Source organism: Hemitrygon akajei, chromosome 3, assembly GCF_048418815.1.
Source record: "Hemitrygon akajei chromosome 3, sHemAka1.3, whole genome shotgun sequence".
Classification (NCBI taxonomy): Eukaryota; Metazoa; Chordata; class Chondrichthyes; order Myliobatiformes; family Dasyatidae; genus Hemitrygon; species Hemitrygon akajei.
Window position 1 is genome coordinate 182,171,104 of NC_133126.1, and position 17,730 is coordinate 182,188,833.

Here is a 17,730-nt window from a genome sequence, read left to right on the forward strand (position 1 = left end):
TACTTGCATCTGTCTCTCTGGACTTCTAATGTCGTGCACGTCTGTTACGTTCTTCAGTGTTTTTTTTGCAAACTTTTACAATCGTGTGGAGGAGTATTGCTGCAATCTCTACCCAGTCTACAAGTCCTTGCTTCATAGAAGCACAAGGCCACCTGCAAAAGAGAACCCAAACTACGGTGATGGCAGGTAGGCTTTGAGCATTTTACCAAAGACGTGTGCTCCTTCTGCAATGTTTTCCTATCATACTGTGCCTGTTATGGAAAGAGAGAACACTTTAAAGTTCTGACTCGCTTCCCATGACTTTTAATGATAAAAACATGGCAGCTGCAAACTCGTGTGTTAATAAGGTAACGTTACGTATATAAAGTGTCATTAACCGTTCTCTACTGCTTCTCCTGCACAATACAAAGAACCATTTATCTATTCGATCCTTATTGCAAGTTGCTCCAAAATCTACCTTTCTTTATCAAAAGATGCTGCTGTTGCTTTAGTCACGAATTTTACAGGTGGCATTTGGTATAGATCTCCACATCATCAAGGAGCCCCCACCATCCAGACCATAATTTCCTCTCATTACTCCCATTGGGAAGGCGGTCCAGGAGCCTTAGATCCCATACCACCAGGTTCCAGAACAGTTATAATCCTTCAACCATCAAACTCCTGAACCAGCATGGATAATTTCACTTATGTCAACATTGTACTGATTCCACAACTTAATTGATTCATTTTCAAGGACTCTGTAACTCATGTTCTCAATGGTTATTTTTGTATTTGCACAGTTGGTCTTCTTTTTACATTGGTTGGTTGCCAGTCTTTGTTAGGGTGCAGTTTCTCCATTAATTCTATTGTATTTCTTTGCATGCCCACAATCTCAGGGTGGTAAATGGTGATATACACATATTTTGATAATAACTTTACTTTGAAGTGCTTCAAAAAGGTAATTATTTCCTAGTTGTCTCAATATTTTGATTGGGCATTAGTCCTAAACATTGCAACAAAGTCACCCCACTAAATTTGGATGAAATCTAATTTTCTAGATATGAAAGGTGATGCTGCCTCGCACAATGCCATCAGTATCCTGCCTCCACTTGTGGAACCATGACAACCCAGAGTCTACAGTTTCTTTAACGGGCTGCAGCTTGCTGGCTTGGTGGCTGGAGACTATTTGTAGTAGATTGCATTGCATTGTATTGCACTGAACTTAAATGTTCCTAAATGTAAATGTTTACAGACAGATTTATTTTTTTTTTACTGTGCACTGATCTCAGCCAACTGCACTTGGACACACATCAATCGTACTCAGCTAGGAGCTCACTTGGCTTTGTGATAAGCATCTTTTGTGCATTAATTCATCATACTAATCACATTCAGAATTGACCACAGGTAGTCAAACTAAAATACTCCCAAATAAGGACTGCCAACCATTATATTGGTGACCTGCCAACATCTGGAACAAAGGAAGTGATACATTCAATGTACTAATTAAAACGTTTATGTTAAGCTTTTGCTACTTGCCTTGGAACACAAACAGCTGGCAGTGAAGACATATTGGAATGATCAGCATTACTGTTGCAGACAGTGTACTGGTTTTGTTGAACTCTTATCATATTTACAGCAGCAAATTGTTAGCATCCAAGTCGGAATTCATGGCTACTGGCTTTCAGCATTAGAAATAACTTTACAAAATTTATGGTCGGAAAATTTCGATCAAGATGACACAAATGCAATATTAATAAATTCCAGGTCAAACAAACCCAGTCCCAGTTAATCAAAACAAGCAGGCAAGTGACGGTTATTAAATATAATGAGGGCCCATCACACAGAGTAGAGTAGAAGGCTCGAACTATAACTTCTGGGGAAGAAGAATACTGCTTACATCAGCAAGGCAACAGAAATGTCTGAAAACTGAAGGCAGACTTCTTTAGAGCCTTGCTAGTGTTCTGAGCCCTGACTTGTGACTGTGAAATATCATTCCAAGAAAAACTCATAGTATCTTGTGTGGTGCTAGTGACTTCAGTATTGTATCAACCACAGTTAACGGTCTTCTTTATTTCCTTTCTCATTATTTAAAATTAAGTCTATAAAATTAAAAGTCTCTCACGTATGTATACTCTTGGGTAACACTACACAAATGCAAGACCCACTTTATACTGTATTGGCCATGGAGGGATTCTGATAACAACAAGGTTCTCTCACATGTCAAATTATCAAACCACAAACTCACTCAGGAGCAGAAAGTCCAGTGGAAAAAGGAAAAAGTTTAAAATCAGAGCTGGTAAAAAAAATTACAAGCATCCATCCAAAAAACTATGTAGGCAGTTTGTTTTCCTTTGCACACCAGTTGTTAGTCAGTCTTTGTGTGTAGCTTCTCATTGATTCTATTGGATTTCTTTGTTCTACTGTGAATGCCTGAAAGAAAATTAATCTCAGGGTAGTAGCATATGCTGACATATACACACTTTGATAATAAATTAGCTTTGAACTGTGAAGAGACTAACAATTATCAAATGGTCTCCAAGTTCCTTCAATTCAAACTATTTGGGGTGATGATGAAATAATCCGTTAGGCACATTTATGCTGGGCAGATGGCAGCAGAAAACAACAAAGAAGAGAAAGATATCAAATATTTTGTAGCTTAGTGGTTATAATAATTCAAAGTATTGGAAAATAAATCTCACCATGGCATGATAGTTCAGTTGAAAAATGGAAATATAAAGCAGTTGACAGTAAAATTGACCCAATAACTGCTGAAAAAACCCAGCTGATTTATTAACTGCTCTTACTGGAAGTTAGACTACCATCTGGCCCCTGTGCGACCACAGTCCCAGGGTAACACAGCTCACTCATCATTGCTCTGTTACGTAACCAAGCAGCGATGCACTCAGCTGATTCAAAACCACTGCAAATGGACTTCAAGGAGGGGGCCAGTCCAGAGACTGATAAATTTATGGGAAATAGGTGCCAACCTTGCCAAAAGAAAGGCCAGAGAATTAATCATTATAAAAGTTGTAGGCTGCATTTTTCAATGTGGTGAAGCTTCGGACACTTATTTTACATAACACGAATAAGGTTTTAACATCGAGAGACAATTATGGAGCAGCATTAGGGCATAACTCTTTGGTGGAAGATCCCTCAAATTTCATAACCAATCATTTCATAATTTAACCCTTTAAATGCCGGTGTCAGGCTGGCAAATTGCCAAGTCCCTGTTAAGACCAAAATGTCACTTCACTTTAAAAAAACAATACATTTGCATTTCACCTCCTATCTATAAGCTAGGGAAAGTATATATTTTATGCCCAGACATCTAGAAAAGAGGGAGGAGTTGATGTTCAGATGAGCTTTGAAGTGCTGCTCTTTTTTTTGTTTTGAGCAATGAACTTCTGGAAGTGACATTTAAAACCCTAACAGGCGTTCAGCTATTCACTCGATTGCCACCAGAGATTAAAGAGTAGAACTATGAGCTGATTTTCTAGGAAACTTGACTGGCATTTCAACAATGTCTGAAGGCTTGAGGACTGATCTAATTTAAAATGAGTACCAGATTAACTGAAGTACATGTATATTGCTTCCAATACTTGTTATGGTGCCTACGATTTCTGTTACAATTACTGTGTCTTCTTGAGATAAAGACATGAGACACAGCAATTAAAAACATACCTTTAGGTTTGATGTTGTGCTACTTAGATGCCTGCTTGCCTCCCTTATTTATGCAAGTGTGAAGCAGGAAGCCCTCCCAAATTTCAGACTAAAGTGGAAGATTGCTACCAACTGAGCTAATCTGTGACTTCAGTTTAGGGTAAACAACTATTTTACACACATAACAACCCACAACCTGCTATTTATATCCTTGCAAAATTCCATACATCCTTTACATATGTCATTCAAAGTCACAAAATTTCAGGGACACCAAACCCAACAAAACTGATCATCATGGCTAGCAGCCTTTACTGTTGTTTACATTCTCCATTTTAATGCTGAGAATTAATGTTGATCCACATCAGACAGGGAAATAATGAGCCAACTTTTCATTGGTTCTTCAACTACTCCTCACTCAATGAATTCTTTTTAAACTAATAAGACCTTTGTAATGGTCTGTGGGTGAAATAACAGAGAGCCCTTGACAACAGGGCTTCTCATCACCTATGCTTTGCAGGCATCAGAGGTAACATTCAGAACACACTTGGAATATCATGAATGAATGAATGAATGAATGAACAAACGAATAAATAAATAAAGTTTGCTTTGAGTTTCTTTGTTTTGTGGCTGCCTGTTAGAAAACAAATCTTAAGGTTGTATAATGAATACATACATTAATAATGAATGCACTCTGAACTGAATTTTGGGCCTCTTATCTGAGAAAAGATATGCTGGCATTGGAGAATGATCCCTGGAATGAAAGGGTTAAAGTATGAGAAGCATTTGATGGCTCTGGGCCTGTACTCACTGAAGCTTAGAAGAATGAGGGGGTGGAGGTGTCGATCTCACTGAAACCTGTCAAATATTGGAAGATGTGGATAAAGTGTATGTGGAAAGGATGTTTTCTATAATGGGGAAGTCTAGGTCCAGAAAGCAGCCTCGGAAGAGAGACATCCATTTAAAACAGAGATGAGAAAAAAATCTTTAGCCAGAAGGTGGTGAATCTGTGGAATTCATTGCTGCAGACAGCTGTGCAGGCCAAACCACTGGGTCTATTTAATGTGGAGGTTAATAGGTTTGTGATTATTCAAGGTGTCAAAGGTTACAGAGAGCAGGCAGGAACAGGGGTTGAGAGGAATGATGGATCAGCCATGATGGAATGGTGGGACAGACTCAATGGAGACAAATGGTCTAATTCTGTTCCTTTGCTTTATGGTTAAAAGTCCCAGCTGGGTAATTTTGTTTTGGATTGATTAAAACTGCTGATAACAATAATACTACTCCAGTTAACTCAACTTCTGAGATTCACAGAATTAGTGGGCCATTCACAAATGTGTTAAATACCTGCACTTATAAGGCAGGCTGAGAAGCAAAGGATCTTCCTTTTGTAGTTTACTGCAGTGTACAGGAATATTAACCCACGGACTCAGTGCTGTGACCACAATGGCAACAACTGCTACAGCAAAAGGAGAATACGTTAGGAGGGCAACACAAAGCACTAGCAGGGGTGATACACAGCAATACTTTGTGGGCCGCATTCAAAACATCCAAACAGACTTCTTCTGAACTACCATCACTGCAATTACAGCCTGTAGATAGATAGATAGATACTTTATTCATCCCCATGGGGAAATTCAACTTTTTTACTTAACTCAGTAAAAAATATGATATGCATCTAAATCACTATATCAAAAAGCATTAATAATAGTTTTTAAAAAGTTCTTAAGTCCTGGCGGTAGAATTGTAAAGCCTAATGGCATTGGGGAGTATTGACCTCTTCATCCTGTCTGAGGAGCATTGCATCGCTAGTAACCTGTCGCTGAAACTGCTTCTCTGTCTCTGGATGGTGTGATGTAGAGGATGTTCAGAGTTATCCATAATTGACCGTAGCCTACTCAGCGCCCTTCGCTCAGCTACCGATGTTAAACTCTCCAGTACTTTGCCCACGACAGAGCCCGCCTTCCTTACCAGCTTATTAAGACGTGAGGCGTCCCTCTTCTTAATGCTTCCTCCCCAACACGCCACCACAAAGAAGAGGGCGCTCTCCACAACTGACCTATAGAACATCTTCAGCATCTCACTACAGACATTGAATGACGCCAACCTTCTTAGGAAGTACAGTCGACTCTGTGCCTTCCTGCACAAGGCATCTGTGTTGGCAGTCCAGTCTAGCTTCTCGTCTAACTGTACTCCCAGATACTTGTAGGTCTTAACCTGCTCCACACATTCTCCATTAATGATCACTGGCTCCATATGAGGCCTAGATCTCCTAAAGTCCACCACCATCTCCTTGGTCTTGGTGATATTGAGACGCAGGTAGTTTGAGTTGCACCATATCACAAAGTCCTGTATCAGTTTCCTATACTCCTCCTCCTGTCCATTCCTAACACACCCCACTATGGCCGTGTCATCAGCGAACTTTTGCACATGGCAGGACTCCGAGTTATATTGGAAGTCTGGTGTACAGGGTGAACAGGACCGGAGAGAGTACGGTTCCCTGCGGCGCCCCTGTGCTGCTTACCACCGTGTCAGACCTACAGTCTCCCAACTGTACTTTCTCTTTAAGTATCATACTTCTGAGCCATCTAAACGAATTAGCAAATTCATGATCTTTGGAAGGACTTAACTCTCAGGAATTCAGATATGGCACCTTTAAGCGGACGAAGGAACTCATCACGGGCAGGAGATGGGGAGGAGGGGAAGACTACAAGCCAGACTCGAACAGCAGGGTGTAAAAGCTCCTCTACCCAATGTCTTGCTAGCAAATGTACAGTCTTTGGAAAGTAAGATTGAGGACCTGTTGCTGTATCAGAGGGAAATGAGGGATTGCAGCATATTGTGGTTAACAGAAACATGGCTCACTTAAGACACAACGGATATGATGCACCAGCCTGAGAGGTTCTTGATTTACCAGGATCTGCAGAACACTTATGGAAGGCAAAAGGTGGTGTCTGTGCTTCATGATAAACTCTTCATGATGCCCAGATGTAGCGGCTTTGTCACACTCTTGCTCTCTTGACCTGGAATACCTAATGACTAAGTGTCATCCATTCTACTAACCAAGGGAGCTCGCACCCATTATCCTGACCACAGTTTACATAATGCCAGAGACTAATATTAAGCAAGCACTCGGTACATTGAGTGTCATGATTAACAAACGTGAAACACACTACCCAGTACCTTTCAAATCATCCTTGGGGTCTTCAATCAGGCTTGTTTGAAGAAATCTCTGCTCAATTATCATCAACATATCATCTGCAGCACCAGTGATACCAACACATTTGACCATTGTTATACTACGATTAGGAAGGCCTACCGTTGGATCCCTAGACCGTATTTCAGGAAATCTGATCAGCTGGCTGTCCTCCTACCTGCATATAGGCAGAGGCTACAGAGGTAAGAACAATAAAGAGGAGGTGGCAGGATTAGAAGAACAGCTGCGGGATCGCTACAAGTTGGTGGACTGTGCTGTGTTCAAAGACTTAGAGGATCTAAATGAATACGCTCATGAATGAGCGTCTCCACAAAACCATTCAGTCTTCCCCAACCAGAAGTCCTGGATGAACCAAGAAATCTGCAATCTGCTGAGGGCCAGATCAGTACTACTCAAATCTGGCAACCAAGTAAAATACAAGGAGGTCAAAGTACATCCTCTGGAAAGCCATCTCGCATGCGACGTGGCAACCTGAATTACTGCAGGATGCTCAACAGCTGTGGCAGGCTTTAAGAGACATAGAAACATAGAAAACCTACAGCACAATACAGGCCCTTCGGCCCACAAAGCTGTGCCGAGTATGTCCTTACCTTAGAGCTACCCATAGCCCTCTATTTTTCTAAGCTCCATGTATCCATCCAAGAGTCTCTTAACAGACCCTATCGTATCCGCCTCCACCACTGTCACCAGCAGCCCATTCCACACACTCACCACTCTCTGCGTAAAAAAAGTTACCCGATATCTCCTCTGTACCTACTTCCCAGCACTTTAAAACTGTGCCCTCTTGTGCCTGCCATTTCAGCCCTGGGAAAAAGCCTCTGACTATCCACACAATCAATGCCTCTCATTATCTTGTACACCTCTATCAGGTCTTTTCTCATCCTCCGTCACTCCAAGGAGAAAAGGCCGAGTTCACTCAACCTATTCTCATAAGGTATGATCCCCAATCCACGCAACATCCTTGTAAATCTCCTCTGCACCCTTTCTATGGTTTTCACATCCTTCCTGTAGTGAAGTGACCAGAACTGAGCACAGTACTCCAAGTGGGGTCTGACCAGGGTCCTATGTAGCTGCAACATTACCTCTCGGCTCTTAAACTCAATCCCACGATTGATGAAGGCCGTATGTCTTCTTAAACCACAGAGTCAACGTGTGTAGCAGCTTTGTGTCCAACGGACTCGGACCCCAAGATCCCTCTGATCCTCCACACTGCCAAGAGTCTTGCCACTTATGCTATATTCTACCATCATATTTGACCTACCAAAATGAACCATCTCACACTTATCTGGGTTGAACTCGATCTGCCACTTCTCAGCCCACTTTTGCATCCTATCAATGTCCCACCGTAATCTCTGACAGCCCTCCACACTATCCACAACTTGTGTCAGGCTAACAGGTCTTTAGTTTCCTTTCTGCTGCCTCCCAACCTTCTTAAATAGCGGAGTAACATCTGCAATTTTCCAGTCATCCAGCACAATGCCAGAATCTATCGATTCTTGAAAGATCATTGTCAATGCCTCTGCAATCTCTCCAGTTACTTCCTTCAGAACCTGAGGATACATTCCATCAAGTCCAGAAGATTTATCCATCCTCAGACCATTAAGCTTCCTGAGCACCTACTCAGTCATAATTTTCACTGCACTTACTTCACTTCCCCGACACACTTGTATGTCCGGTATACTGCAGATGTCTTCCATTGTGAAGACTGATGCAAAATACATATTCAGTTCATCTGCCATCTCTGCATCTCTTACCACAATATCTCCAGAGTCATTTTCTATTGGTCCTATATCTACCCTCAAATCTCTTTTACCCTCTTTATACTTAAAAAAGCTTTTAGTATCTTCTTTAATATTAGTTGCCAGCTTCCTTTCATAATTCATCTTTTCTTTTGTAATGACCTTAGTTTCCTCTGAAAATTTACTTTGCACTTTGAACATTTGGTGTGTTTCCGTGTTGAAAATTCTATGAAATTCTATGTTGTCCAATTAGTTACTCAAGATACTGCATTCTCAAAACTGCTACAAAAAATATATCAGTTAAAAGTGTAAAAATGACACCTGCCTAGAAAACCAGATTTAAATTGTAGTACAAAACAGGCTGCTCAGATATACAGATACTTTGTGTGTCATCATCATTATGTGCTGTGTTGTATGACATCATCATTATTTGCTGTGTCGTACGATGTAGACAGTCATGGTTTTTGAAATTACCACAATGGAATAAGACTATTCTCTTTATTTGTGGCCCTCATCATTTTCTATACACCTGCCAGGTCACCTCTCAGCCTCTGATGCTTCTCAGTAAACAATCCAACTTTGTCCAACTGCTCCTTAGCTAATACTTTCTAATCCAAGCAGCATCCTGATAAAGATCATCTACATCTTCCTCCTTCTTCCTGTTATGGGGCAACCAGAACCGCAAACAATGTTCCAAATACAACTGAAACAAAAGCACATCTACTTTTAAATCTACTCCTCAGCTTTTTTTCTCCATTCCTGTCAAAGGGTTTTGGTCTGAAACGTCGGCTGTGCTTTTCCTCTCCATAGATGCTGCTTGGCTTGCTGAGTTCCTCCAGCATTTTGTGTGTGTTGCTCGGATTTCCAGCATCTGCAGATTTCCTTTGGTTTGTGATTAATCAAAACTTTATATAGTTGCATCATGAGTTCCTGACTCTTATACCCTACCTCAAACAAAGATGACAATGATGCCGTACATCCTCTTTCCCATCCCCTCTACCCATGTGGCCATTTTCAGAGAGCTACTGACTGGGATCCCAACATCCTGTTATTCATCAATGCACCTTAAGGTGTTGCCATATATTGCACAACTTTACTCTTACATTTGAGTGCAACACCTCACATTTTCCTGGATTAACTTCCTACAAAATTAAAAATTAAACAAGGCTAATCAGACTAAGTGCATGGGGGTGTGGAAAACCTAACTTCAGCTATATTTATTTTTTAAGTAGGGGGGCAGTATGTTACACGCCCTGCTCAAACCTTCCCTCTGTGAAAATGATAAATATTTATCTGCTCAGTATTTAATTTAAAATTTCAAAATTATCTTCAAATTGAAGCTGTTATACAGTAAATACAGGAAAGTTAAGCACTTCTGCTGGGGGAGAGCAGCAAAGAAAGAAATTCAAATAAAGGTACTTAGATTCCTTCCCCCCCCCCCCCCCCCACCCAAGGAAACCATATTAAACTCAAATACGCAGTGCCAGGTTTTGTTATTTGTTTGAGAGTGCATTTGGAGGAAGGGACGTGTGCAGAACATTGTTTTAAGTGTCACAAAGCATAGAAATAAGCCTTTTGTCACCAAGTCCATGGTGACTACCAAGCAACCTATCAACACTAATCCCATTTAATTTTTCCCTCATTCCCATCCACTCACACCCAGATTCTGACCACTTGCTCACACATTAGAGGCACTTTATAGTATTCAATTCACCCACCAGCCCCACACGCCTTTAGAATGTTGGGGGGGGGGGGTGTAATCAGAGCTGTCAGACAAAACTGAGAGTCACAAAGAGTACGTGCAAACTCCACACCGCCAGCACCCAAGGTCAGGATAGAACCCAAGTGGCTGAAGCTGTGGAACAGAAGACCGTGCCACCCAGAATTATTTGTTATTTTACTCCATTATCAACAGGGTGTACGGGATTTCCAGGGAGCGGCAGCAACTGTGGCAGAGGGGGCTTGTCGCGTCCATTCCGGGATAGCTTGCTCACCTTTGGGCCTTACTGGACACTCAGCTCTCAGTTGTGGCTCCAAGTAGCTGTTTGCATGTGGTGGGGGCCACAGCCCGGTGAGCCACTCTGACAGGCGGGCTAAATCAGGTGCGAGTAGCCAGCGGGCCTCATACCCCGGTGAGATGGGGGCACGCGAGTGAAGCCAGCTCCGGAAGACTGGGCAGGCGAGATCCAATGGCCAGGAGGGGAGTTCTGCAACACTTTTCGTGGAGAGCGAAGGGCACGACAAGGCACGGAGGAAGTTGTGATCATTCACTGCAAGCGGTTTGTGATGACTACTTGTACCAATGGGCCCGGACTGCCAAGGTTGAGAGAATGGACCTGCCCTAGAGCTACGGCTATTCCACTTTAAAAAAAACTCTTGCACACAGGTCCCCTATCATTGTCAGAGACGGCGGACAACTAATCAATCAATCAATAAACAGTACAAATGCAAGCTGTCAGCGGACTCAGGAAGTAGTGGATGGATGAGGTGACAAAGAAAGAACTCAAAGCTGGACACCATTGATCCATTACTGACTGGCCTAAAAAAAATTCTATAACTTATTCGTGATAATACTTTTATACATATTTTAACCACTGAAGTCTCGCTGTTTTCAGTTTGGTAGCAATAGAATTCAATAAGATGAAATCGTCACCATGAATTTGAATGCCAAGTCAAAGAAACAGAGTGAGTATAACCACTAAAAATCCCCAAGAGCAGTATGTAGTGTTCATCCAAAAGTCTTACCAATTGTTGGATTTTTCAGTTTAAAGTCAAATACCCAATTTGTTTCTTTTCTCTGAACTCAGAATAACTTCTCTTACTTTAGACATTACCTCCTGAACCAAGGAACCTCTTCCCACTGCGGACATTGGGATACTTCTCTGTGAGCCTGTTATCTGGCCAGATGTATCCTTCAGCACTAAAGACCACCTTGTGGTTGAACTGCTGGAACTTGGTCAGCAACTCTTCGGGACCACCAGCAAACAGAACATCATAACTGGAAAAGAAGAGGAACAGCAATCAGTGCTCACGTACACATGGGCTTTCTGTCTTCACCATTCCATATGGACGGGAGTGAAAATGACAGGCTGCTCTGGCAACGTACGCTCACATTATAACCACAGAAGGCTCATACATTCATCTGGATATTTGATTATGAGAAGCTTCAATGAGGATACTACTGAAGATGATCACATTTTAGGGAAACTAGGAATTCTGTGAAATCTATGCTTCAACATAGCTGACAAATTACAGATAACTGAGAAAGGTCCAATGAATTTAGGATACCCACAGAAAACTAAAAATACCTTTATCAAATTATGACATCCAAACAGAACAACTGAATCAGATTTAATATTACCAGCATATATCATGAAATTTGTTATCTTCGCGGCAGCTGTACAATGCAATACATAATATTAGAAAAAACTGATTTACATTAAGTATATATTAAACAGTTATACAAGTAGTGTAAAAATGTTGTAAAAATGTTCATGAGTCCATTCAGAAATTGGATGGCAGAGGGGAAGAAGCTGTTCCTGAATCGATGATGTGTATCTTCACGCTTCTGTACCTTCTTCCTGATGGTGGTAATGAGAACAAGGCATGGGCTGAGTGATGGGAGGTCTTCATGATGGATGCCTCCTTTTTCAGGCATTGCTCCATGAAGACGCCTTGGATACTTTTACAAGAGCAATTTTGAACATTCCTTTTCCAACATTAAGGGTGAATACTGTCCACAAGCTTGCAGCTTAAGCCAACACTTTTCACCGTCTCACTGATGATTTGGATAAGAAAAAAAAACACTATTGCTCCTGAATTGCTTTACCCAAGAGTGACAGCACAGAGGAAGAGTAGAACATTTGGAGCTTGGTGTCATGACCTGGTAGGTCTTTCTGCAAAGGGTTTAGTACACGGACGAGGAGGACAGATCTTTGTAGACCTTTCAAAAGAATATGCAGGGCCGGAAGAGAAACTACTACTAGAAGTGGGCAAGTGGAAAGAAGCAAGTTCATGTGAAAACAGTTGGATACTGCTGAGGGGAAGGATGCGTGGAGAAGTGGGTTTCTTTTTGCAGAAAGAATAAGGAAAACGTAATCACAGTCACAAGACCAAACCAAAGGTGTAGCCATGGGCAACCGCATGGGTCCCAGTCATGCCTGTCTTTTTGTTGGCTTTGTGGAACAATCCATGTTCCAAGCCTATACGGGTATCTGTCCCTCTCTTTTCCTTCGCTACATCGACAACTGCATTGGCGCTGCCTCCTGCATGCATGCTGAGCTCGTTGACTTTATTAACTTTGCCTCCAACTTTCACCCTGCCCTCAAATTTACCCGGTCCATTTCCGACACCTCCCTCCCCTTTCTTGATAATTCTGTCTCCATCTCTGGAGACGGCTTATCTATTGATATCTACTATAAGCCTACAGACTCTCACAGCTACCTGGACTATTCCTCCTCCCACCCTGTCTCTTGCAAAAATGCTATCCCCTTCCCGCAATCCCTCCGTCTCTGCCGCATTTGCTCTCAGGATGAGGCTTTTCTTTCCAGGATGAAGGAGATGTCTTCCTTTTTTAAATAAAGGGGCTTCCCTTCTGCCACCATCAACTCTGCTCTCAAACGCATCTCTCCCATTTCCCGCACACCTGCCCTTACCCCATCTGCCTGCCACCCCACTCGGGATAGAGTTCTCCTTGTCCTCACCTACCACCCCACCAGCCTCCGGGTCCAACATATAATTCTCCGTAACTTCCGCCACCTCCAACAGGATCCCACTACCAAGCACATCTTTCCCTCCCGCCCCCTTTCTGCTTTCCACAGGGATCTATCCCTACACGACTCCCTTGTCCATTTGTGTCCCCCCCCCCCCCCCCCCATCCCTTCCCACCGATCTCCCTCCTGGCACTTAGCCTTGTAAGCAGAACAAGTGCTACATCTGCCCTTACACTTCCTCCCTCACCACCATTCAGGGCCCCAGACAGTCCTTCCAGGTGAGGCGACACTTCACCTGTGAGTCGGCTGGTGTGGTATACTGCGTCCGGTGCTCCCGGTATGGCCTTTTATATATTGGAGAGACCCGACGCAGACTGGGAGACCATTTTGCTGAACACCTACGCTCTGTCCACCAGAGAAAACAGGATCTCCCAGTGGCCACACATTTTAATTCCACGTCCCATTCTCATTCTGATATGTCTATCCATGGCCTCCTCTACTGTCAAGATGAAGCCACACTTAGGTTGGAGGAACAACACCGTATATACCGGCTGGGTAGCCTCCAACCTGATGGCATGAACATTGACTTCTCTAACTTCCGTTAATGCCCCTCCTCCGCTTCTTACCCCATCCCTGATATATTTAGTTTTTCCCCCCCTCCTTTCTTTCCCCTCTTTCTGTTCTCCATCTCCCTCTGGTGCTCCCCTCCCCCTTTCTTTCTCCCTTGGCCTCCCGTCCAATGATCCTTTCCCTTCTCCAGCTCTGTATCCCTTTTGTCAATCACCTTTCCGGCTCTCAGCTTCACTCTACCCCCTCCGGTCTTCTCCTATCATTTTGCATTTTCCCCTCCCCCCCCCCACTTTCAAATCTCTTACTATCTTTCCTTTCAGTTAGTCCTGACAAAGGGTCTCAGCCTGAAACGTCGACAGTTCTTCTCCCTATAGATGCTGCCTGGCCTGCTGTGTTCTGCCAGCATTTTGTGTGTGTCACAACAGTAGACTATGCTTTCATAACATTTCTTAGTGCCCTGAGGCAGAACTTGAGGTCTGATGTGAACCTTGATGCTATATTAAGGCTATTTGTGGCTTTTTCTCTTACTGTTCCCACACTTGGAAACAGACATTTTTATACAAAGCAGAAGTCACTTGAAGAGCCAACAAACTGTAGTAGAGAAGCACTCAGAGCCTAATACTCAGAGAAGCACTAGGTCTATATGGCTACAGCAAACATGCTTTTTGTGTTGAGGCGATTCCTTTTTCAAAAGCACTTGGACCATATAAAAGCACTTTTGCAGGTAATGCATTTTCAATAATCGTGCTCTGTAACATTTCACTCAGGGCCAGTTCTCTGGCTGTTGGCACATCCGCAATTCTCTCCTCAAGTCTCCCTTTTCATTAAGCCTGAACTTTGAGCATGGGGTGCTTGCTAAATCCCCATGAAGTGTCACAATGCAAAGCAGTGTTCCTGAAGATACAAATATCAAAAAAAAACAATTACAAGCAGTGACCCCCTAGAAAGTAAACCGGGGAATTAATCATGAACTACAAGGAATGAACTAAACTGGTATTTGGCATCAGTCTTTGTCAGAGATACATGTAATCGCAGAAAGGAGGAATTAGGAGGGGGAGACGAACTGTACTGAGCAAACTGCTGGAGATACAACCAACAAGTTTCCAGGTGCTGGTGGACTTCACTATACAGAGATACTGCAGAGAAAGAGGCCATTTGGCCCCTCAAGTCCATAACAATCGTAAACTATCTATGTTACACTGATTCGCTCGCTACGTGCCGTGCCATGACTGTCAGCGATCATGGTCTTTCCATGACCATAATTGTTCTGGGCAAATTTTTCTACGCAAGTGTTTTGCCATTGTCTTCTTCTGGGTAATGCCTTTCCACAATGGGTGACCCCAGTCATTATCAATACCTTTCAGAAATTATCTGCCTGGTGACAGTGGTTATAACTAGCACCTGTGGTATACACCAGCTGCTCATACAACCATCCACCGCCCGCTCCCATGGTTTCATGACCCTGATCATGGTGGGGGGGGGGCCAAACAGGTGCTACGCCCTGCCCAAGGGTGACCTGCAGGCTAGCAGGGGGAAGAAGCACCTTACACCTCCTTTGGTAGAGATGTATCTCCACCCCACTACCCTTATTTTTCAATAATCTATTATAAATCCCATTTTTAATTGTTCCAACATTCTTTTCAACTTCCTTTAGATTCTGCCACTCACCTACGCACCTGGGGCAATTTACAGTGGCCAATTAACCCACAAAACCCCTTGTATTTGGGTTGAAATGGGAGCACCTGGAGGAAACCCACGTGGTCACAGGGAAAACACGGAAACTCCACATACACAGCACCCACTTGTTAAATGAATGACTGCAGTCACTCGTGATCTAAACACTTCATAATTTTAGTGACCTTAATTTTCCTTTGTAAGCCCAATGGAGACCAGGATTATGGTGAGCTGACTGTGTTTTCTCCGCAGTAGGACAACGATGCCACAAAGCCGCAAGATTCGGCCAAGCTGTCACCCTGATTCACGCTCGAGTAGAATGAGAGGCTTCCCAATGCTTGTTCAGTCCACAACAGAACTGAGTCCTCATTGCAAGGTTGCAGGTTACTCACACTACAGAAGCCCAGACTGCAATATAAAAGCAGCATTACTTGATGCAGGCGTCTGAATAAATCTCCGGCTTCCCGCCTCTTTGTGACTTGGTGCCAGATTATGCAATGTGCGAACTGCTGGCCGTGAAAGAAACAGCACTGACCGTATTTTTAATGAACCTTTTCAAAACACATTTAAAAGGAAGATCAAAAAGAATAAGTTATAAATGCTGGCACGGCTAAATACTCACAAGAAGTGAAAACAAGATGACCTGCTGGGTACAGCTGGGATTTACAGCAAAATTGAGAACTTTCTGTAGATTTCAGAAGTGTTTATTAATATGCTAGTAAAAAGTCAAAGCTGAGTGCATTTCTGAAATGTCTGCTGAACTCCAGCTGGTATATGAATATCTATAGCTGTATTTCTTTAACTGCTACATCCCAGTCTGTGACTATAACCAATTATGGAAAGAAAGTGGGCAATGAGTCCCCTCCACTGTGTCTTCATAAAACCCCGTTACTGAATTGCAAAACTTGCAAAATGGTTCAAGGCGAGTTCGGTCTACAAAAACATTCAGCTTCCAGCTCAGTGTAAACAGTTCTCTTGAGCAGTCATAATGGTAAATTAGCCGCACCTTTCAAAAACTGATAGGAGACTCTGTAATACTTGGCTGAAAGAGGTTACAGTTAGTGATTTATTTCAATTTTCCCAGAAGTTATTTTTAAATTAAAATTAGTAAATTGTTGTTGCATCCAAACTAAAATTGTCAGATGAGATATCAGCACATTCTATAAATTCTCTGCAGATTACCAGGACACAGTTTTAACTGCAAGACTACCAAACAAGCTATAGTTGCAGGTTATAGTATCCTAGGTCTATATAATTCTTTTCAAATTAGTCATCTAAACATTCCGTATTTCAAAGCTTGAAAAATATTAGTTTAAAACCTGAATTATATTTGCTGTGAGATGCGTTTTTATCACGAGGTTTCAATTGGTAAACTGTAGTCTTTGTTTCATTTCTCATCACTCACTCACTCATAACTACTCATAGAAAGTTGAAGGGTCTTTGTAGAAAAGATTGAAGGTCATGTCACAAAGTCTTCTGCTTTTGAGATGCAGCCAGGTGAGGGCCTGCAGGTCTCCGGCTCAGGAGCGGAAAGTGAGGATTAATGTTTGAGACGTGCAAGTTGATGACATGTTCTTATCCCTGCGCTTGCCAAGTCTCAGAGCTGCTTCTGATAAAGCACTGATGAGTTGCATCACCGTACCGTGGCATGCGATTAGTTTCCGAAGGATGCAACTGATGAAGGGTCTTGGCCTGAAACATCGACTGTTTATTTCCCTCCATAGCAACCGCCTGACCTGCGGAGTTTGCCTGGCAGTGTGTGTGTTCCATTTTCAATTGTGTTGGGTCAATGTTGACCAATAAAGCTGATGACTGGGGAGTCCATGATACATCCCTATTGTCTACAAATTATATTCCCTACTTTGAAACCTTTCCACTCTGGAAACATCTCAGCATTTTACATTGCCATGTCCCTACAGGGTCTTAAATGTGCCTCAGAATGACACAGACTTCTAAACTCCAAGAACTTTCTTGAGCCACTTGTGATAGGACAACACTTTGCATCCCAAGAATCAGCTGAGTGAATCTCTTCTGGATTCTCTCCACTCCTCTACAGTTGTGTAGTACTTATTCAGAGTCTCTAAAGGCATGGAAGCAGGAAATTCTGCCCACTGCACTTCGGCTGATCAGTGGGTACCCATCTGCATTAGTCCCATGTTTCATCTCTTGGCTAATAGCCTTC

General features: G+C 42.6%; 1 protein-coding gene across 8 annotated transcripts in view; it reads right to left on the reverse strand.

The window, feature by feature from the left end:
- Nucleotides 1-17,730, reverse strand: part of plod2 (procollagen-lysine, 2-oxoglutarate 5-dioxygenase 2) — a 186,016-nt gene that overhangs the window by 81,171 nt on the left and 87,115 nt on the right. For all 8 annotated transcript variants that reach the window (XM_073041541.1, XM_073041539.1, XM_073041543.1 and 5 more), the window contains exon 4: nt 11,427-11,590. In XM_073041541.1, coding sequence (XP_072897642.1) covers nt 11,427-11,590 — 164 coding nt within the window. The remainder of the gene's footprint in view (nt 1-11,426; nt 11,591-17,730) is intronic.